The 23412-nt window shown below is 44.5% G+C and overlaps 2 protein-coding genes across 6 annotated transcripts in view; one reads left to right on the top strand and one right to left on the bottom strand.

Moving 5' to 3' along the window:
• Nucleotides 1-5194, top strand: part of LOC100077504 (probable ATP-dependent RNA helicase DDX60) — a 61829-nt gene extending 56635 nt beyond the window's left edge. For both annotated transcript variants that reach the window (XM_029076584.2, XM_029076583.1), the window contains exons 35-38: nucleotides 1199-1341; nucleotides 2480-2631; nucleotides 4384-4425; nucleotides 4541-5194. In XM_029076584.2, coding sequence (XP_028932417.1) covers nucleotides 1199-1341; nucleotides 2480-2631; nucleotides 4384-4425; nucleotides 4541-4640 — 437 coding nt within the window. In that variant the 3' untranslated portion in view covers nucleotides 4641-5194. The remainder of the gene's footprint in view (nucleotides 1-1198; nucleotides 1342-2479; nucleotides 2632-4383; nucleotides 4426-4540) is intronic.
• Nucleotides 5195-7276: 2082 nt separating this feature from the next.
• LOC100681448 lies at nucleotides 7277-21219 on the bottom strand. 4 transcript variants are annotated; one of them, XM_029077108.2, is made up of 9 exons: nucleotides 20025-21219; nucleotides 17724-17810; nucleotides 14807-15037; nucleotides 13922-13944; nucleotides 11941-12086; nucleotides 11582-11685; nucleotides 11392-11490; nucleotides 8320-9949; nucleotides 7277-7447 (listed from the first exon to the last, which is right to left on the bottom strand). In XM_029077108.2, the coding sequence occupies exons 1-9, from the start codon at nucleotides 20520-20522 to the stop codon at nucleotides 7437-7439; spliced, it is 2829 nt and encodes a 942-aa protein (XP_028932941.1). In that variant the 5' UTR covers nucleotides 20523-21219; the 3' UTR covers nucleotides 7277-7436. The 4 variants fall into 4 exon arrangements, with proteins under 4 accessions (XP_028932941.1, XP_028932940.1, XP_028932939.1 ...); XM_029077107.2 differs by having other exon boundaries at nucleotides 7277-7450; XM_029077106.2 differs by having other exon boundaries at nucleotides 8305-9949.
• Between the last annotated feature and the right edge of the window lie 2193 nt (nucleotides 21220-23412).

Consider the following 23412-nt stretch of genomic DNA (forward strand, 5'->3'; position numbering starts at 1 on the left):
ATTGTTTTTGGAATCATACTACTAGACCCTGCTTGAGAGCATATTATGTGTAGAACACTGTACTATGCTTGGGAGAGTATAATATACCAGAATTAGCGGACACGTTCCCCTTCAGTAATGATCTTGAAGTCTAGAGGGGGAGACAGAATAATATAATTAAACAATGTAAAATATATAATTTAAAGATATGTTCATAAGTGCTAAAATGCCTTAAGCTCAGAAATTCAAATGCATAGATGATGCAGAAGGGAGAATGAGCCTGGGGAAAAGAGATCTTAGTCAAGGAAGTCTGCTCAAAGGAGATGTGACCTTAGTATTGACTGCGAGGTGGAGAGAGGTATGGCTTGACGTGTATAAAGGGGGAGGGAGTTGCAGGCTATGGGGAGGAGGTGGGGAAGGGGCCGGTGGCGTACTAAACAAGATCGTGGTACAGTGAGTAAGCTGGCGTTAGAGGAACGGTGTGCGTGCAGGCTGAGCTATAGTAGTTAGAGAAATCTGCCACCAGTCTGTCGGAAATGAAATAAAAACGGCTCCAGAATCGATCTGATCTCTCAGAGATCTTCCCAGGACAGCCAGACCTTCTTCATCTTAGGAATTTTTCCCACCCTGAGACCTGAACTGCCAGAGCCCACAGGCCCAGGTGCATGACCTTCACGGGGAAGGCGTATTTGCTCAAAGGAGTTTTCCAAAAGCAATGGTGAATTTGGGCCTGAAGCTGCATGAAGAAAAATGTACCTCAGGGGCCGAAATAAGGTCAGCAGGAATTGTACCCTACAGGCTAGGTTAATAGAACCTTGGATTTTTATATGGCACATTTAATCCCAAAGTGTGTTCTTCACATCGTATTACTACTCTTAGAGCCATATTTCCTTAGCCCTGCATTCAGTCCAACCTGGGAATGAGCTGCCAGGGAATGCCAAGGAATGTCAGGGAGCATTTCATGCCCTGCTTCTTCCTTCTTCCGCCCCTCACTGTCCCATAGTCCTCCAGACTGTAAGGTTGTTGTGGGCAGGGAATGTGTCTGTTTAAGTGTTCTATTGTTCTCTCCCACATTCAGTGCTCTGCACAGTTAGGGCTCAATAAATACGATTGATTGAATGAATGAATTGAAATGTCTTAACTGTTTAACAAGGGGCTCCGCCTCGTGAGCCCCTGCTTGCCGTACCCCACTGAGGGTTTTACTGTCCGTTCTGATCAGATTTTGCAGGTACAGAATTCAAGGACTCGGAACTGGCATCTCATTTACTGAGCGGCAAGGAGAGCAGAACCGCTGTCTCGCCTTTCGCTTGCCTCTCTGAACTGGTGGACCAGGATCTCTTTGATACCAGTGTGGTAAACGATGTACGGGATTTTGCATTTGTAGTAATTCTAGTAATACTACCTGTTTGTAGACCGTTGGAGGAAAGCTGTTGTTCTCTCTATTCTGCCGCTCTTGAAAAAGTATCAGCCCACTGGATCTGTTGCTAGCCAAGCGAGGTGGGGTCTACCAGGCAGTCAGATCCCTTCACCCGATTCTGGGCATCGGAAGGTAGAATCACAGATCGGAACTTCCCGTTTGCATGAGTTCCACCCCCTCAAACTCTCCGTGTGGAATGGCCGTAAACACTCAGAGCCAACTCCCTTGTGCCATTTGGCCGAGTCATTTACCACCAGAGCCATTGTATGCTTGATGATAATAACAATAACAATGATAGATATTTGGTAAGCACTTACTGATGCAGTCTGTGCCGTTTTTCAACCAACCTGTAGCCTTGCTCCGGGCTGACAGCCATCGATTCTCCATCCTGCCCTCCCCCAGAGATTTTGAGTCAGTGGTTGCTCCTTGGAAATGTATTTTAGTGCCCATCTCCCTTGCTAGATTACGTGTTTCTTGAGCGTGGCTATCACGTCTCCTAATTCTCTTGTAATTCCCCAAGCCCTTATACAGTGTTCTGCACACGATGGGTGCTCCAGCAATGTTATACTGGTTGGCCGACTGCACTGTCTAAATGATGTTGGAAGGGCTTCCGCTTGCAGAAAGGTTGAAGCTCCCATATTATTTTATTGGAAGTCCTGTGCACCCTCCCTGCTTATTTTTAAGAGTCAGGCTTTTTGATTCTTCTAGAAGGGCAGCGGCTAACGTTTTAAATAAGGGCGTGTAGTTATAAACTCCGTATCCTAAGAGGTTTTCATGTTAACAGAAGTGGTTTAAGCTTTAGCGGTAGAAGCCAGCACTTCTTGTTCTGCATAGGAGAAGAGTGAGTGTGTGTCCGCATTTGATTTCTTGGAGCAAGGTCATTTTCTCTGCCTCTGTCTCGTGGACCATTCTGAATCTTGTGATTGAGGACATACCGGTGGCGGTTGATGTGTACAGGTTCTGTCTGTATTCTCCATCCCTGAAGTAGATGTTTAGAGTCAAAAGAGCAGTATTGTTTTACAAGCTAAATAGGTAAAAGTGCCCGCGGCAGTGGTGACGCACATTTTGGATCTCTTTTCTCAGGCGATCCTGCGAACGGTGGGTGTAAGTTCTTCCAGCGCTCCTGTGTTCTATTTGAAGAAATTTGATGAACACGGGAGAAGATGCCCACTCAGTGCTTATGCCCTTGACTTCTATAGACAGGGCTCCCTGGAATTCCTGACTCAGGAGATGTGGTAGGCATCCCTTCTTTTTTCTCAAGTGTGTTATCCTCTGGGTTTAGCTGCCTTCATTAGGAGGCGTGGGGAGTTCTTTGAGGACAGGGAGCATGTCTGCGTGAAGCAGCGTGGCTTAATGGAGAGAGCACAGGCTTGAGTCAGAGATCGTGGGTTTGAAACCTGGCTATGCCACTTGTCAGCTGTGTGACTTTAGGCAAGTCACTTCACTTCTCTGTGCCTCAGTTACCTCATCTGTAAAATGGGGATGAAGACTGTGAGCCCCACGTGGGACACCAGTGCTTAGAACAGTGCTTGGCACATAGCGCTTAACAAAATGCCAACATTATTATTATAACCTTGTGTCTGCCCCAGTAATTGGCACATAGTAAGCGCTTAGCAAGTACCATCATCAACATGTCTGCCAACTCTGTTTTCCTCTCCCAAACGCTTAGTACATTGCTCTGCACAGAGGAAACACTCTAAATACCATTGGGTTGTTTTTTTAATGATATTTGTTAAATGCTCACTGTGTGCCAGGCACTGTACTAAGTGCTGGGGTAGGTACGAGATAATTTTCCACACCGGGTTTGCGATCTTAATCCGTCTTAATCCCCCTTTTACCGATGAGAAAACTGAGGCCCAGAGGAGTTAAGTGACCTGCCCAAGGTCACACAGCAGACAAGTGGTAGAGTCAGTAGTATTTATTGACTTACTTAATGCTCTTCTGATCACCCACCCCGCCTTGCTCCACTTTCATAGTCACACTGTTTCATCTCAGCTCCTTCCTTTAGGCCAAAATACACCAGCATTTTCTTTACCTAAGCTTGAGTCCGACTCGCAGGCCATGATCTTGGGCCAGGGTAAAGGAGTCCCAGACCCTGGCCCTGAGTGAGCAGCAGCGGGGAATTCTGGCCATTACCCCTATGGTGTCCGAACATTCAGTTCATTTATTCATTTATTGAGCGCTTACTGTACTGAGCCCTTGGGAAAGTACGACACAACAATAAACAGTGACATTCCCTGCCCACAACACCCTAATGCCTTCAGATTGGCTGCCCAACCTCTCCTCCCGTCGACTTTTTCTCAGTTAAAGTCATTGTTGTCCCACTGAATTGATGATGGGGGTGGTGGTTCACTGGGCTTTTTGATGTCGGATAACAGTGGACGGAGAGCAGGCCGAGCTGACTTTCTTTCCACTAACCTTGGAAAGTGTCTCGTGTGTTTTCTAATAGTCGCAAAGCAGTCACGGAAAAGCTACATGATCTCGTCCTCCTCTATTGGTGACAGACATGTGTGATTTGGATATGTTGGTCTGTACTTTCAGGGACCTCAGCGTATATCATGTTTTTTTAAAATTAAATGAATAATTCTAAAGTGTTCTCGGCCATCAACGGGGGAGTATCGGACTCCTTTACTGTAGTCTTCCTGATCTGGCGCATCTCTTTGCCTGAATTTTCAGTCTCAGAAGCTAAAAATTCAAGACAGAGCTCAGGGACCGTCAGGAAGAAAATGGGGTCGTTTGAAAGAAATGTAATCTTAGGCAAGTGTCACAGTAGCCAGTTAAACTGGCTTATGGGTTTAGAGTAAGTTACAGTTCCAACAAGGAAGGCTATTCAAAATAGATCTACTCTGAAGTATCCAGTTTTAGGGGGTTTGGCTTAACTCCGGGATTGTTGGGTTTTAAGAGCAATGAAACGATGAGTGACTTTAGCATTTTTCAATAGCCAACTCCAGCTAGCTTCCTTAATTTCCATTTTTTTCTCTTCATAGGGATCTGCTCAAAAACTTTACACATCTTATCAATTCCATCAGGTAAAGTATATTTACCCTGGTCAGAGATGCCCAGGATCCCAAATTTTAATTATTTTGAGTTCAGTTACGTGCCACGTTTTGCCAGTCGTGCTAATTGGATGAATTTATTTTGTAGGACATCTTTAGAAGAATTGTGTGAGAACGAGGATGACAATGTTCTGCTGGCATTTAAACAACTGAGCGACAGCTACAGTGAAAAGTTTAGCAAAGTGTAATGGCTAGGGGCAAAGAGCCATCTCTTTCTTGATATAAATATATGCTGTACAGTATATGAAAATCAGAAGGTGACGGTTAAATAGCCTTCCCTTGTGCTTTTTTTTAAAAAAAAAAAAAAAAACGGAGACCTTAATGACCAGGTACACTCTTTGGAAGCTTTAAATAGTGTCTCACTGGAAAAATACAAAATATTGTGAAAGTGCCAATTTGTGGGGGGTGAGTATTGTCCAGTGGCAAGTGTCTTTCCCCTCCAGGCTCCCGTGACCACTTTTAAGGCACTATGATATGGCTGGCCTCTGAGAGCAGTGATTCACACTGCTCTTGCTCTCCTTTCCCTGGGCCTTGCCCCGTCCTCCTCTGTGGAGCGGACAAATGTAAATCCTGCTTCCTGTGACTTTTCTGCACTGTGGGCTTAAATCATTTTAGGTTATGTACTAGCACCTGGAAATCATTCAAGTGACTTCTATTAAAGCTGTTCTGTTTAGTATTATTAGGCCGCCTTTATTGTTAACTACTCCCAAATAAATACCATTTGTTCACTCGTTTCCTTAAATCTCCAGTTCTGTGCACTGCTTTTCATATCGGCAACCTCCGTTGTTCAGGACAGTGGGTCAAGTAACCAGCTGAGATATGACCCCGAGACCCTCTTTGGCTTTAGAGGGAGAAGCTCTACCTACTGAAGACCCGAAGCTCATTGTGGGCAGGGAACTTGTCTACCAACTCTGCGCTCTGCACACAGTAAGCTCTCAATGAATACAATTGATTGATTGAGCAGAGAAGTCCTAGGGTAGAGTGAGGCCGGCCCCTCTTCCTGGGGGACGCCCGGCACTCTCATTACTGCATCTCTTTCGCCAAAGTCTTGGGGACAGACTCTAGCCTCCGTGGTCTCTGAATGGGGGTTGGGATTCAGATGGACCGAGGGTCGGCAACAGGCCCGACATCCCCCAAGCCAACTGTTGGCAACAAAGGATTTTGCCACCATATATTAAAGCTAGGTGGTTTTATTTCTCATGGTGTGTGAGCGGTGAATTCTTACTTTCAAAGGACATGAATGAGGCAGAACGGTGCTGGTCTTGTTTTACGATTCCTTTAGATCAAGTAGTTTCAAGTAAAAGCCACAACACATTTTTCCACACAACTTTAGTGCAGGCAGGTGTCTTTCAAACTTTCCAAAAAGGTGGAAATTTTGAGAAAAAGGCAACAATGTCCAATGGCATTCAGGCAAGAAGTAGAGAGGGGAAAAAAGATACTCTACTTGGTTTCCAACTGAAACTGACATAAAGGGTGACTGCCAGGGGTGTGGAAGCCACCTTATTTTATGAGCTGTGCAAAAAATGCAATGTTGCAGGCTCTTCATAAAACAGGCTTTGAACATCTGGACATATGTTGCAGGAAACAATTTTCCTAAGGGAGGCAATGTTCGATTTTTCACGGCCGAGTTAAAGATTGACTACAAACCTCTCCTAAATTTTAAAGAGAATATGCTCTCAAGTAGATCGATGCCAACAGCAATATTTAAAGTAGCAAAAGAGACAAAATCTGGGCACAAGGCCAGTGGTGTTGGCTAAGTAGCTAACTCTTGATTATCCCTTATTGATTGTTTGTGTCGTCTGTGGAAATAACTATGTAATTTTCCCATAATTTGGATGTGGGTCTGAAATTTCCTTCATTACAACCCAATCAGACCTTTAAAAATAAAGCTTCAGATTAGCTGATGGGTAGGTTTCAGCTTGTTCTGTTCTCCAGTACCAACAACTTAAGTTTAGCTAGAATCTTCTTACATTGTAATAATAATGTTGGTATTTGTTAAGCACTTACTATGTGCAGAGCACTGTTCTAAGCGCTGGAATAGATACAGGGTAATCAGGTTGTCCCACATGAGGCTCACAGTCTTAATCCCCCCAATGATAATTTTTTCCTTACAAAACACTGCTAACCCAAGGAAAACACCATCATTGCTCTCTTAAGGTGTAATGTTATTCTGTCACAGCGACAGCAATATCACGGATGGCGCTCCAGCTTTTCGCGGTCCGACTAGACAGAGGTGGAAGCACCATTTCTCCCTTTCGCACGGCCACACAATCGACCTTCTCTCCCCTCGGCCACTGCCTTACCAACTCTACAGCCCACGAAGCCAGCCACACCTCACAGGTGGTCCTCCAACCGCTTCCCAGGGACTTATCCTAGCTCATAGCAGGCAAGTGGGAGAAGCTGGGATTAGAACCCAAGCCTCCTCTATGTCTGCAGTCTTTCCCCTAAGCCACACTTCTGCTTTAGCCTCAAGATTTGAAAATAGGCTGGAATAACAAAAAACAGGTTTAACTAGTTTTAAACTTTAACTTTAACTAGTTGTCACTGTCCCACTTAGCTTAACCTTACAGCATCTAGAAAGGTACCCGAAAGATAAAACTTATTTCATTATACAGTCCAGACCCAACAAGAATGGTTTTAAGTATACAATTCATAGATTAGAGCTGGCCCGTTTTGGAAGGGTGTATAAATGTAGATACATGGGGTTAAATGGGGCAAAGATTCCAGGAGCTAGGAAAAAGGGATTTGAGTTTACAGCTCAATTCTCTGCAGACCTCAAGAGCTCTTAAGTTATATATGTATACATAAAATTAATTGAGTCCCATTTGCAATTTAATCTTTTTATGCATTTTATTCACAAATTACATTTAAAAAGCATGTTGATTTAAGACTATTGCAAGCAAGTGGGTTTAACACTGGATTTTAAGCATTTGTATGAAAAGAATTTAAGGCTCTGAAGAAATCTTTCATCCAAGAAGATGATTTCATTGACGTTCTTCTGAAAAAGAAAAAACACTTTCTCAATGTGATTAATGATCAAGCATTTAATTTTCAGTTCAGTTCAATAAACTCTGTGTTTAATATATTCCAATCCACCTGTCTATATAAATCTCCTTGAATCTATGAGGTGATATACCCTAGTTCTAGAGAAGCTGGAGTGATTTGCCTAGCTTGGTAAGTCACAGAGGACCCAAGGCAGCAATAGTTTTTCAGAGAGACCTTTGGAAAGAAGAATTTAAAAAGGAGATGGCAGAAAGAGCATTATAATCATTAATAACATAAAAAGGGCTGGCTTCGACTCCAACTGATTTACAAAAAAAAAAATTATTTTTTTTTAAATGGTACTTAATAAGCACTTACTATTATGGGCTGGACACTGTAATAAGTGGTGGGGTAGATGCAAGGAACTCAGATTGGATACAGTCCCTGTCCCACAGGAGGCTCAGTCTTGCCCGAAGCAGAGAGGATTAATCCCCATTCTACACAAGAGGTAACTGAGGCTCAAAGTGAAGTGACTGGCCCAAGGCCACAGAGCAGGCAAGTGGGAGAACTGGGATCTGCACCCAGGTCCTCTGGCTTCCAGGCTTGGGCTCTTTCTACTAGATCACACTGCTTCTTGGGAAATGGAAAAAAATCATAATGAAGCTAAGTGCAGATTTTACCAATATCAATACACCAAGAGAATTATACCTGCAAAATAGCAACTACAATTCAAAACTGGAGTTCCTGACCATTGAAGAATAATAATTCTTTTACCATTCGGGCTACCTCCTTTGAGGTGTTTTTTCATTGGATACTTAGTTAATCAGATATTCATCCCTGTGCAGAGGGCTTCACCATGTTTTTACACACCTGGAGTTTCCCCACCTGGATAAACTTGGGGATGTATTTGGTCTTGGACAGAGGGAGCAAGTTCTTCACCTGACGTAACGTTACGTTCGCTTGAACCAGAGACTTCACTTAATGCTTTGGGGCCAGCAAACTCTTCATTTCTCTCTTTTTCTTCAACTTCTGAACTTTCTGACACTGTTGGCCACTTGGAAAAGAAATTGATATAAGATGGATTAACAAGACTCTCTCCATTTTGAGGCTGCATGCCAGAAACTCCTTTCAAGTCACCTAGTGGGGAAGAGTTTACTGCTACTTTTCTGTCCATTTTTTCAGTTCCAATCCTTCTTTGTGCTGCCTTATAAATCCTCTGAGTTGGAGGGAAAGTTCCAACTGGATGGCCAAAGCTGGCTGGCTGGAGTAAAAAGTTTGGCGTCACCAAGGAGTCCATAACTGGGTTTGGCACACGCACCTCTGGAGATGCAATCGAATAAGACGCAGTCCCCGGACTCGCACTTTCAGAAGTAGCCATGAAACACTTTGGCAATGGAGATTTAGGGTAAACTAACTGGTTCTTCTCACTCCTTAGATTAGTTTCTGCTCGAACATCTTCACTTGTGACTTGAGGTGAAACTGGGGGCTTGAAGGAAAATGAAAATCCAGGGGACTTGGAATCCACAGCACAACTCCTTGAGAATAGAGAAACGAAAGAATTGTGAACTGCACCTCCAGTGAAAATTCCAGCAGCAGCTGCAGAATTCGTGACTTTGGCATTAGGGTCACTCACGCCTCCCGCAGGCTCTGTTTGTAGGGAATTCTTTTCTCTACCTACCGTGGTGACCGTGCCCTTTGTCTGGCTTCCCTGCTGAACAGCCAGGCTTCCTTGAGCTGGTGGCTCAGAGGTACGAGTCGTTTGGGAAAAGGGAGAGGGTGAGAATAAATTCTTCTGCTTGGATCCGATGTAACAATTTTGGAAACCAAAAGACAAACTGGGTCTAAGTGCAGCTGAGTTTAGATCCACCCTGACTGAAGTTTCAGGTGTTTCACTGTCTGCTGACCTCGAGCCATCCGATTGGGCATCGTCACGGCCATCGTGATGGGCTTCTGTGTGAGGCTGAGCCTTACATTTGCTAAAGGTAGCAGAAAAAGGAAATGACTGAACTGAGGGAGGGAAGGTGGTAAATGCACTGGCAGAATTATTTGCACTCCAAGTGAAAGTTGAACCTTTTGCTACCAAGTCATTGGGCTTTGAGTCAGTAAGAGGTAATGCTGCTGCTGCTGCTGCTGCAGGGAGTGGTGAACCAAAGGAGAAACCAAACGATTTGGCTGGAATCTCACCAAAATTTTTAAGTGATGGCAACTGCATCTTTTCGATATTTTGCATCTTTTCGATATTTTGAACCTTAGTTCCAAACCTGAAGTCTAGGTTTAATGCAGGGAAGTCTGAATTTGCTGCCGAACCCTTCTGATTACAACTGTCGGAATCATTTGCGGGAGCCAGCCTTTCTGGTGTCTCTGGTGAACAATGCTTTTTCCTTGGAGATTTAATCATTTTCTTGCCAAATTTGGGAACAACAGACATCGATGAAGTTGGGTTCTCTGAGAAACTTTCTGTCTTCTGATCACATGCATCTTCTCGGAATATTTCATAATACTGGAGGCGTAGCTCCTGAAATTTTTTGAGAAAAGGCAGAAAGTTTAAGTACAATAGAAAACCAAGGGCTATTAAGCACCAACTTTACATTTCTTTAATTTATTCTTGTGTTACTGGAAAACAGCAAAAAAGCATTATCAAGTACAATAAGCTTCTACAGCTATAATTTGCTAGTACAAGACTCTGCCAAACTCCAAGGTTTCTTCTTTCAACCAAATGAACTCATACTTAAAACAGGTTTTAAAAAGTTGAATGTTTAACTTCGTTGTGGTTTCATGCATGGAATTCCAATACACTTGTCCAAATTCATTATTGATGTTTGCATTATCTTTAACAACTTTTGAATGAAGCCCTGTTGGAGTAGGTGGGATTTAGTAAGGCTTTTTGATGATATTTGTTAAGTGCTTACTATGTGCCTAACATTGGGGTAAGTACAAATTAGTCCCTGTCGCACACTGAGCTCAAAGCCTAAGTAGGAGGGAGAAGAGGTACGTAATCCCCATTTTACAGTTGAGGAAACTGAGGCACAGAGAAGTTAAATGACTTGCCCAAGGTCACACAGCAAGCAATTGGCAGAACTGCGATTAGAAGCCAGGTTCTCTGACTCCTAGGTCCTTGCTCTTTCACCTAGGCCATGCTGCTTCTTATGTAGGTTCTGAATGTGGGAAGAGTTGTCAGGTGATGGAAGCCATGCAGATGTAAAATAAGGCTTGAGAAGGGCAACAGGGAGATTTCCATAGGTTAAGAATATCTAAGGGAGCAGGAAGGAACCTAGAGTTTACTATCTTTTGTCCTTCCTACCTGTAGCATTTACTTTATGCATCGCCCAATACCTGTGCAGTTTAACCACATCACTGTGTCGCACGTGGACCTTTTATTCCTGTTTTCTCTGGCTTCTCTTCAGTCTCTGGTCTACCTTTACAACAATACTTCTATCTCTGCCCAGGTCCCATAAATTTAATCACCTTTAGTCATATAAAAATTAATAATGTTAGTATTTGTTAAGCGCTTACTATGTGCCGAGCACTGTTCTAAACGCTGGGGTAGACGCAGGGGAATCAGGTTGTCCCACGTGGGGCTCACAGTCTTAATCCCCATTTTACAGATGAGGTAACTGAGGCACAAGAGAAGTTAAGTGACTTGCCCAAAGTCACACAGCTGACAAGTGACTGAGCCGGGTTTCGAACCCATGACCTCTGATTCCAAAGCCCGTGCTCTTTCCATTGAGCCACGAATTAGTTGAGTATGAATGCACTTAAGGTCTGTGCAGTAGCTTAACTCACTCCACACTTGAATGATCGAAAATGGAACGAATGAAATAGGAATTTGCAAGGAAGGGAAAAGGATTAAACAGTAGGAGGAATTCCTTGTATCTGGGAGACCTTAGTCACTATCACATGACTTTGGCCAGTTCTGCAATATGTAAAGAAGTAATTTCCTGAAATTTCAGTTCTTACCTCGTGGCTCGTATTCTTAAAATTTTCCATGAATGAGATAGACATGGACTGAGTAAAACATGTCTGACCATTTTGCAAAACATCAGTTCCTATTATAGGCTGGAAAAAGCAAAGCATTAAAAGCAATGTTTAAAGGGAACAACCATCTTGGTAACAACTGCAAAACATCTTTTAAACCTAGAGAACTCACATGAAAGTTAAAGCTATGATAATGCTTTGAACGTTTCCATTTTTTAGACGCTGTTTTAAACACGAACTTCCCATTTAAATCTTCGTTTCTTCCATTCGGAAAATCTACAGTAGATTTTTAGGACAGGTTAAGAAAAACATTCACGGAATTGATTACTCAAACACCTGAATTCATTAACACATTTTAGAAGGTTTTTTTCCTCATTTATAATGTAATTACAAAAGCTGAATAGCAATGTTAACCTCCCCAAGCCTAAACGTGAATAGTAATCATACAGCAATGCATGTTTCACTGAATACGTTTTTAAAGGAGCAACAGCAGATTATACAAGAAAGTAACTGGAAATTATTTATAACCACCTGTCATACTGTCCAAATCCACTTCAGTTAGCTCCAAGGCCAATATTTCATTTATCACACGTTTACTATGTATTTGTTTGTTTTTGAACTTCGGCTCTTTCTCAGAGCTCGATGCCAACTGCATCAGCTCAAGTTGACTCTTCACTCTGCAAAAAAGAGACAAAATTCACAAGTTCATTGCGGGCAGGGAACCTGTCTACCGACTGTTATGCTGAAATCTTCCAAGTGCTTAGTGCAGAGCACGGCACCACTGAGTGCTCCAGAAATGCTACTGACTGATCAGTGGTCCTCAGTTCTACCTATCGAAACCAATGGCAGGTTCGCTAGGCTGAAATCGCGTTGTTCCAAGTCAGTCGATCACTGGTATTTATTGAGTGCTTATTCTGTGCAGAGCACTGTACTAAACACTTGGAACCAAGTGCCCTGTATAGGTTTGAGGAGAGGGGAGAGACCGTGCCCCTTGATATACATAACAGACCCATGCCGGAACGAGGTAAGCTTGTTCATTCAATAGTATTTATTAAGCGCTTACTATTTGCAGAGCACTGTACTAAGCGCTTGTCACCCGATGGTCCTACAAATGTTCAGCTGGAGTCATTCTACTACTCTCTTGGCTTTGGAGAACACTGCATTGGGCAGCCACTAGCTCTGGGATTTAGTGATGCTTTGCTCGAAACCGGTGTAAGTCAAATTCAGGTAAAGTTAGCAGAAGGTAGAAAAAGGGATGTCATTGCTGCTTGAACATTTAAAAAGAAAAGACTATGACTCATGGAGACAAAGAAGTTGAGAACTTTTTTCATTTGCTTTCAAGTTTGTTTTTTTTTTAAAAAAAAACTTCTTCAAGAGATCAGATTCTATTTAATCTTCTGGTAAGTGTTCAATGAGTAAAATTTTCAAGGACACCTTTCATCTCCATTGTAACTAAAATAGTTCTCCTCAAGTTAGGTAAACGGCTGGCCAAAAGTACTACAGAGATGTGGATCTCCTATTCCAATAATAATAATACTTGCAATGTTTATTAAATGCTTACTTTGTGCCTAGAATTGTACTTAGCATTGGGATAGATAATGGGATAATCAGGGGGGGATGGATCCTGTACCATATTGGGCACACAGTCAAAGTTGGAGAGAGAACAGGTATTGAATCCCCATTTTACAGATGAGGAAACTGAGACAAAGACAACTAACTTGCCCAAGGTTACTCAGCAAGCAACCACGCAGTCTAACAATGCCTTAGACACAACAAGGTTCCAGCAAGATAAAGATGACAGTAACATCTTTTTAAAAATAATTTTTAAAAAGGTATATATTTTTAAAATAGAGGATAAATAACATTTGCCAAAAATCACAGTAGTAAGCAGTACATTTTACACTGAGAAATTCTGCTGATAAAAAAGGAAAAGTGGTCAGTCTTTTAGAACTCCAAAGAACAAATGAGTCAAACTGATTTTGAAGGGTGACTTTATGAAAGATGATTTTGGAAACAGAAAGGGAGGAATAAGTTTTTATTAATCATAAGATCTACTTGATGGGGAAGGATAAATTTTCCTTTGGTGATGCCTGAAAATGCCATTTTGATTCAATATTTTAACCTGTTTCCCCTGCTACTGCCCCAGAATAGATTTTTCACTGTATTGGCAAAAATACACTCTGAAGTGAAAGATGAGTTTTCCCATGAGTTCTCAAAGGAAACTGGAGAGGAAAGGCACAGTACTCAGCCCCTAACCAAGAGATAACATGCTTACTAGAGCATACGAAATTCTGGTGTTTCCTTCATAAACGGCACTTAACAATTCCCATTTTATGGTCCCGGAGAGTAGACTAGGGGCTATATACGTGGTAGAAGCGTTCGTAAGACACCAGGATCAAAATAGCATTTAAATACTAAATATAAAATTATGAAGTGACCATTTAAATGAGCTTCTTATATTCATAAACCTAGAAAACCTGATTTGTACATATTGTACATGAAATATTTGTACCTTTTATTCAAATCACACGCCACCTGAAATTAAAAAAGAAGAGGTATTAGACTTGCCCTGGGGAAATTAGTATGGTTTGTCTTCTCTTTTGAATTCCTGTTAAAAGTCATTAAAATACCATCACGTTTAATCACATCATCGGTCAAACACGTTTCAGAAGAGCACAGCAGAGTTCCACGCGGAAAAATCCACAATAGGTGCCCACTGAAAATAAGTAAACGCTGGCTACTTTGATAGAGAGATGTTTATTCTACTGCTGTCATTTAGAATCTTTATCTACCTAAACATTCCCAAAGAAAAATATTACTGTACTGTTTCCAAAACAACCACCGGAAAAAAATGGGGTTAAATATATGTGCCTACCTTTAATGTACTCTGATTTCTTAGGTTCCTTCAGTCTTCCTTCTGCACTATAGCTCCCTTCTCCATAGTTACCCTAAGACTATCTATCTTAAAGGTTAACTAACTTACTAAGCCCAGGCAGATGTTCTTAGAACATACATTGGCCAATTTGAATTTTCTAAAAATTTCCTCATCTGCCAGGATCCAACACAGGCTTCCAGTTTTATAGGAAACTCCTCAGCTGCAGGCCAGCAAAAATAAGGTCAACTTAGCCGGGCAGACTCCATGAATATAACACTGGGATTCACTAAGGCCCACAGAAGAGGTATATTTTCCTTTTTTGGACAGACTGAATAAAAGGAACTAGGATCGTATTTTCTGTAATATTCCTAGGATGTGTGTTCCAAAACTAGCTGTCTGCCACTGTCAAATTAGTTGGCTTGAGTACCTTTAGTATTATATATATTTTGACCACATTGTAAAGTTTCAAACTGTACTATAGTGGGTAGTGCAATTCAAATGAAAAACACATTTAACCATCACCTCTAGGAAACGTTGAGGATCAACTTCATCAATAAGTTTCTCACATTCCTTCAGATAGTTCTCAATGGTATTTTTGTTGTTCTTCATTTTCTTCCAAATTTGATGCTCCTCCTCTTTCGTACTCCTTTGACTTTCAAGGTATTCTAGCAGCTGTTTTTTCCGCATCTCCAGTATTTGGGAAATTTTTTTGAATTCAGTTTCAATGATGTTGGCCTCACTCTTCAAGAGCATCTGAAATCACAATAGCATTTTAAATGAAAAAAAGCAAAACTTTATCTTCTGTGACATTTTAAAACTGTAATTCCACTCAACTTTTTGTCTGCCCCTTTTTTGATTTCACATTTATTGTGGCCTGAGGAAGGCAGGAAGTGATAAATCACACACGTTACTTTTTTATATCAATGTCCTTTAAATGTCATGGAACCTCCTTGTTGGCAGGGAATGTGTCTACCAATTGTGTTGCACTCTTCCATGGTCCTTAATATAGTGCTAGGCAGACAGTAAGTGCTCCATACTCAATAAATACCACTGATTTTACAGACCAGAGAGCAGCTTTTTTGTTGAGAAGGCGGGTGTTGGGTAATGAAAGGGTTTTACCTTGGGGGTTGGGGAGGCTGCTGGTAAACTGATTGTATGCTGAGGATGCCTAGAGACAAGGCAGCTGTGAGATGGCCTCATCAAAGTATAGGTGAAATTGATTTTACCCAGGTGAAACTGACTCCCAAAAAGTTGACCTGTGGCCTCACCATGACGACTGAACATGTATAATAGCAAAGATGATTTTTCTACATGTAATACATAAGCGCACACTAAGTCTGCTCAGTAGTGTGTGGGGGGAAGGGAAATGACCACCACCCTGCCTTCCAGGTGGCCCTCATGCAAACTACAGGCAATAAGAATGAAAGCCCACCTGTCGGGAAGATTTATTGGAGATATAAACTACCCTGAACTTGTTGACCAGCACCACAGTCCTTCCTGCAGATGGACAAATGGTGAATGCGCTACTGGGAAGTCTAGCTGATAGGTGGGGCAAGGGGAACTTTATTTTTAAAATATAATAATAATCATGGTGGTATTTGTTCAACACTTACTATATGCCAGGCTCTAATAATAATAATAACAATATTTGTTAAGCACTTCCTTTGAGCCAGGCACTGTAATAAGCACTGGGATGAATACAAGCAAATCGGTTTGGAAACAGTCCCTGTCCCATGAGGGGCTCACAGTCTCAATCCCCATTTTACACATGACGTAACTGAGGCACAGAAAAGTTTAGTCACTTGCTCAAAGGCACACAGCAGACAAGTGGCTGAGTCAGGATTAGAACCCATGACCTGCCTCCCAGACTCTTGCTCTATCCACTTCCCTGAGGCTAACAGACTCAATCCCCATTTTACATATGAGGTAACTGAGGCACAGTGAAGTAACTTGCTCATGGTAGCAGACAAGTGGCAGATCAGGATTAGAACTCAGGCCCTTCTGATTTCCAGTCCTGCGCTCTTGCCACTGGGCCAAGCTGATTCCAGAATCTGGCCAATGGATACTACCACCCATTTTATCTGGTAACTTTTTTTTGTTGCTCTTTCTTCTAAAACAGCAGCAGTCAAGTGGCAACCAAGCTGGGAATGAATCTGCTTTCATATTTTCTATGCAGATGAAAATTTTATTGGGGGGCGGGGAGAATGGAGGGGAGGTTCCATTTTTCTGGGAATAATTTCACTTCTCTAAAATTCAATCATATTCATTGAGTGCTTACTGTGTGTACAGCACTGTACTAAGCTCTTGGGAGAGTGCAATACAACAATAAACAGACATTTGCTGCCTAAAATCAATCAACTGCTTCTGATTAGCAGTAAAGAAAGGCACTCTATAAAAGTTTAGAACAAGTTCTCCCTGTATTTTTTCCGGTACCTATGAAACAAATGTCCACCTGACACGTTCCCTGTTTTCCCAAGCATTTGAGGGTAAAAGGAGAATTACAGGACAGGATTGGGACAGGTAAGAAAATGCAATTGGGTTGCTAAACTATTGCATGTGATCCTGGGTAGACCCTGATGCAGTACAGGTGTCAGGTAACTTGAAATATTATTTCAAAAATAACTTCAAAAATGATTCATATGAGCCAATCCCTGTGTATCTCCATTTGACATCTGGTATTTGTTTATTCCAAAACAAAATTCTTGCCCCAGAATTCCGGAAGCTACATTTTTTTTTAATTTGGGTAAAAACTGTTTTACATTTCAAAAAATTGAGATTTTGCTTTTGCTTTCATTTTTAATAATTCACATCTATCCTACAGGGCTATGTGTTTTTGGTAATACTGCAAGTGACTAACATCACACTTACCTCCTGTTGGCATATGTAGTAATGTAAAAGACCAAAAAACTTAAAATAATTCAGATCTTAGTTTTGATGTGAGGACTCTGTTGGAGGGAGAATGATGACATGCTCATAAATGATAAGCAAAAACTGACAGCCTGGATCAGTTATTCATACTCCAGATTTTTTTCTAAATTACGGAGAAGAAACTGCCCAGGCCAAGAAAATATTTATAAGGTGTGTAATATGACTAAACCTTCTAGATAGCTTCCTAAAAACATGTTGATTCTTTTGATGATGGATGAGATATGTGCTAAAGCAACTTAAGATGACCAATCATAAAATTACTTAAATCCATTTTAGTGGTGAAAACGTTATGAAAAAATTACCAAATGACCTTTTTCCTAACTTTTTTTCCTAAAACACTGAAAACACTGAACACTGTATATTACACAGAGGAAATACAAAGGGAAATGAAATTTTAAATGCACCTTCTCCAATACTCATATTTATGCAGTCAAATGTGTCCACGCATAATTCTTGGATTTCCCTCCCCCCCCCCCCCACCATTGTAAATTATACATAGATGAATATTTACCTCATTCTCATTTGAATTGCTTGACATTTTCTTTCTAAGTTCTTCGTCTGTTGTTCTTAATCTTTTCAGACTGCAGTAGAAAGCCAACTGCAAGAAACAGTACAAGTCTTTGAAAAAAAATGGAAAAACTTAACGTTCACTGCCTAAATTTATTTGCTGATTTTGTTTTGCAAAATAAGAGGTGACTAAAACAATTCAATCTCCATTAATGATTCTTGGAAAGCTGGGATATGAACCCCACAATATCTGCTTCTGGGTCACTTTTTTCCACCCAGCTGCTTTAATAATAATGATGGTATTTGTTAAGCGCTTACTATGTGTGAAGCACTTTCTAAGCGCTGGGGGAGATACAAGGTGATCAGGTTGTCCCACGTGGGGCTCACACTTTTAATCCCCATTTTACAGATGAGGTAACTGAGGCACAGAGCAGTTAAGTGACCTGCCCCAAGTCACACAGCTGACAAGTGGCGGAGCCAGGATTAGAACCCATGACCTCTGACTCCCAAGCCCGGGCTCTTTCCACTGAGCCACGTTACTTCTCTACTATCACTGGACCTTTGTCCTCTGCCACCTAAAATCGGATCATTCAAAGACACCTGCCCTGATGGACACTGCTGCTAGCTATATATTTATGTGTATATGTATATTTATATATAATAATGTTGGTATTTGTTAAGCGCTTACTATGTGCAGAGCACTGTTCTAAACTCTGGGGTAGATACAGGGTAATCAGGTTGTCCCACGTGAGGCTCACAGTCTTAATCCCCATTTTACAGATGAGGGAACTGAGGCACAGTGAAGTTAAGTGACTTGCCTAATGTGTGCATATATATATATTTGTGTGCATATGTATATATATATGTGTGTGTGTGTGTATGTATATATTTGTGTGTATATGTATATATATGTATATATATGTCCAATCCAGGCCGCACACTTTGGCTCCTCTAATGCCAACCTTCTCATGGTCCTTCTATCTCGCCCACATCCTACCCCGGCCCGGAAAGCCCTCCCTCCTCATACCAGACAGATGATTGCTCTTCCCCCCAATCAAACCCTGATTGAAGGCCCATCTTCTCCTCCAGGAAGCCTTCCCTGAATAAGCCCTCCTTTCCGCTTCTCCTTCTCCATCCTGCGTTGCCCGTTCACTTGGATTTGCTCCCACTATCCAGTCCTCCCTAAGCCACCAAAGTACTTAGGAACCTCCCTGTAATTGATTTTAATCTCTCCAGACTGTAAAGTCCTTGTGGGCAACTCTGCTGCACTGTAAATGCTGTGTGCAGAGCACTGTACTAAGCGCTTGGGAGACTATAGTATTTATTTATATGGACATTTATTTGTATTGATTTTTGCCTCTCCCCCCACCGGGCACCAGATTTGGAGCTCGTTGTGATGGGGGATTGTCACTCTTTATTGCTGAATTGTACTTTCCACACGGCCACAGTAAGCGCTTACCAAATACGTCCCCACCCACAACGACTTTACAATCTAGCTTGAGTGCAGTAAGTGCGGGATAAACTCGTTGTGGGGTGGGAATGTGTCCTTTGATTGTTGTACTGAACTCTTAGTACAGTGCTCTGCACACAATAAGCGGTCAGTGAATACGATGGAATGAATTTCAGTTCAGTCGTATTTAGTAAGCATTTATTGTGTGCGGGGCACTGTACTTAGCCCTTGGGCAAGAACCATACAGCAGTAAAGGGTGGCAATCCCTGCCCACAGAAGGCCCTGAATGAATACCACTGATTGATGGGCAAGGTCCCCCTTTCTCTCTCTGTCCTTGTTTCCCAGTGACTAAATGTCAAGGTGGGGATTCATTCATTCAATTGTATTTATTGAGCGCTTGCAATGTGCAGAGCACTGTACTAAGCGCTTGGGCAAGGACCATAGAGCAGTAAAGGGTGATAATCCCTGCACCCAACGGGCCCTGAATGAATGAATACCAGTGATTGATGGATGGAACCATCGATTGATGGGCAGGGCCTCTCTCTGTCCCTGCTTCCCCGTGACTAAATGCCAAGGCGGGGGATAATAATAATGGCATTTGTTAAGCGCTTACTATGTGCAAAGCACTGTTCTAAGCGCTGGGGGGGATACAAGGTGATCGGGTTGTCCCACGTGGGGCTCACAGTCTCCATCCCCATTGTACAGACGAGGTCACTGAGGCCTGGAGAAGTGAAGCAACTTGTCATAGAGCTGACAAGCGGTGGAGCCGGGATTAGAACCTGTGACCTGTGACTCCCACGCCCATGCCCTTTTCCACTGAGCCTCTTGGGGCAAGACATTGGGGTGCCGGCTTACTTTTTCCTCCTGGTAGGCGGAGTCTAGGCTGCTGACCGAATGGAAGACCCCTTGGTGGTCGTTGGCCACGCAGAGGCTGCAGCCGACGAGGCAGCAGGAGCGGCAGAAGAGCCGGCCGCTCCTGTCGGGGTGCTTCCTGCAGGCCCGGCCCCAAGGCCAGGGCGGCCGGGGCTGCCCTCGGGCCCACTCGCCGGCCCCGCGGGCCTGGTCATCCTGGGCGGCCGCCTTGTACAGCTCCACCACCTCAGCCAGGGTGGTGTTGACGGGCAGGTCCACGGCCTTGGCGCCGTCGGGCAGGGGGCATGGCTTTCGGCAGAGCGGGCAGAGCAGCCGTGGGCCGGCGGGGTCGGGGCCGGGGGCCGGGCCCGGGGGGGCCGCCCTCCGGGCTGAGGCCCACTCCATCACGCACTTCTTGCAGAAGTTGTGCGAACAGGAGGCCAGTGTCACCGGCTCCTCCAGCAGGGACAGGCACACGGCGCATGTCAGGCTGGCCTCCATGGGGCGAGGGGTCCGCACCCAGGGCAAGGCCGGAGAGACGAGGGCCTGCCTGCTGAAGGCGCCTCGGGATGCAGAAGCTCGGCCCCTAAGCCTCTCTCCCGGCCGGTGGTTGGGGACAGAGGACCCTCAGGCCCCTCTTTCCTTCAGCTCCTGAAGGGAGAGATTTCCCCTCAGGCCCCTCTTTCCTTCAGCTCCCAGGGGAAGAGATTTCCTTCGGGCCCCTCTTTCCTTCAGCTCTTGGAAGGAGATAGGACCCTCAGGCTTCTTTCCTTCAGCTCCCAGGGGAAGAGATTTCCTTCAGGCCCCTCCTTCCTTCAGCTCCTGGAAGGAGAGAGGACCCTCAGACCTCACTTTCCTTCAGCTCCCAGGGGAAAAGATTTCCCTCAGGACCCTCTTTCCTTCAGCTCCCAAGGGGAGCGAGGACCCACAGGCCCTTCTCTCCTTCAGCTCCCGGGGGAAGAGAGGATCCTCAGGCTGCTCTTTCCTCCAGCTCGGGGGGATAGATTTCTCTCAGGCCCCACTTCCTTTCAGCTCCCGGCAGGAGAGAGGATCCTCAGGCCCCACTTTCCTTCAGCTCCCAGGGGGAGAGAGGACCCTCAGGCCCCACTTCCCTTCAGCTCCTGGGGAGGAGAGAGAACCTTCAGGCCCCCCTTTCCTTCAGCTCCCAGAAGAAAAAAAGGATCCTCCGGCCCCCCTTTCCTTCAGCTCCAGGGAAGAGAGAGGATCCTCAGGCCCCCCTTTCCTTCAGGGACAGGGAAAAGAGAGGATCTTGAGGCCCTGAGGTCCCCGGAATGAGGAAGCTGTCGGGGCAGAGGGCAACGCCCAGGAACTGATCTGCAGGACGGGCCAGATTTCCCTCTGCGCAGGCGCGTCAACACCCCCTCCTCCCGCCCTTGCCCCTGGGGTCAAGCGGAGTCTCCATGGAAACGACTGCCTCAGCGGGGGGGGGGGGGGCGGGGGGTGCCCACTTCTGATTGGACAATTGCTTGGCAGGGACTGAACTTTATTCACCGCAGTAATAATAATGATAATAATAAGAAGAAGAAGAAGAATGTTGGTATTTGTTAAATGCTTACTATGTGCCGAGCACTGTTCTAAGCGCTGGGGGAATTCCAAGGAAATTGGATCACAGTCTCCATCCCCCTTTTACAGATGAGGTCACAGAGGCCCAGAAACTTGCCCAAGGTCACACAGCTGACAAGTGGCGGAGCTTGATGACATTTGTTAAGCGCTTACTGTGGGCAAAGCACTGTTCTGAACACAGAGTAGATCCAAGGGAATTAGGTTGTCCCACGGGGCTCCCAGTCTCCATCCCCCTTTTACAGATGAGGCCACTGAGGCCCAGAGAAGTGAAGTGACTTCCCCAAGGTCACACAGCTGACAAGTGGCAGAGCCTGATGACATTTGTTAAGCGTTGACTATGTGCCAAGCAGTGTTCTAAGCGCTGGGGTTGATCCAAGGGAATTAGGTTGTCCCACAGGGGGCTCACAGTCTCCATCCCCCTTTTACAGATGAGGTCACTGAGGCCCAGAGACTTGCCCAAGGTCACACAAATGACAAGTGGCGGAGCCTGAGGGTGTTTCTTAAGCGCTTACTGTGTGTAAAGCACTGTTCTAAGCGCTGGGGGGGATACAAGGGAACGAGTCGTCTACAATTGCTGCTTAGAATTCCTTAACTCCCATTCTCTCCTGGACCCTCTCCAATCTGGCTTCCGTCCCCTCCACTCTCCCGAGACTGCTCTCTCTAAGGTCACCCATGACCTCCTTCTTGCCAAATCCAATGGCTCCTACTCCATTCTAATCCTCCTTGACCTCTCAGCTGCCTTTGACACTGTCGACCATCCCCTCCTCCTCCACACCTTATCTCACCTTGGCTTCACGGACTCCGTCCTCTCCCGGTTCTCCTCTTATCTCTCTGGCCGGTCATTCTCGGTCTCCTTCGCAGGCTCCTCCTCCCCCTCCCATCCTTTAACTGTTGGAGTTCCTCAAGGGTCAGTTCTTGGCCCTCTTCAGTTCTCCATTTACACTCACTCCCTTGGTGAACTCATCCGCTCTCACGGCTTTGACTACCATCTCTACGCAGATGACACGCAGATCTACATCTCTGCCCCGTCCTCTCCCCATCCCTTCAGGCTCGCAACTCCTCCTGCCTCCGGGACGTCTCCACCTGGATGTCGGCCCGCCACCTAAAACTCAACATGAGCAAGACTGAGCTCCTCATCTTCCCTCCCAAGCCCGGTCCTCTCCCAGACTTCCCTATCACCATGGATGGCACGACCATCCTTCCCGTCTCTCGGGCCCGCGATCTCGGTGTCATCTTTGACTCGTCTCTCTCGTTCACCCCACACATCCTATCAGTTACCGAGATCTGCCGGTTTCACCTTTACAATATCGCCAAGATCCGCCCTTACCTCTCCACCCAAACAGCTACCTTACTGCTACAGGCTCTCGTTATATCCCGGCTAGACTACTGTGTCAGCCTTCTCTCTGATCTCCCTTCCTCCTCTCTCGCCCCGCTCCAGTCTATTCTTCACTCTGCTGCCTGGCTCATCTTCCTGCAGAAACGCTCTGGGCATGTCACTCCCCTTTTTAAACACCTCCATTGGTTGCCTATCAACCTCCGCTCCAAACAAAAACTCCTCACTCTAGGCTTCAAGGCTCTCCATCACCTTGCCTCTTCCTACCTCTCCTCCCTTCTCTCTTTATACTGCCCACCCCACAAACTCCCCTCCTCCTCCGCCCACCTCCTCACCGTCCCTCGGTCTCGCCCATCCCGCCGTCGACCCCTGGGCCACGTCCTCCCGTGGTCCCGGAATGCCCTCCCTGCTCACCTCCGCCAAACTGATTCTCTTCCCCTCTTCAAAACCCTACTTAAAACTCACCTCCTCCAA

Source organism: Ornithorhynchus anatinus, chromosome 12, assembly GCF_004115215.2.
Source record: "Ornithorhynchus anatinus isolate Pmale09 chromosome 12, mOrnAna1.pri.v4, whole genome shotgun sequence".
Classification (NCBI taxonomy): domain Eukaryota; kingdom Metazoa; phylum Chordata; class Mammalia; order Monotremata; family Ornithorhynchidae; genus Ornithorhynchus; species Ornithorhynchus anatinus.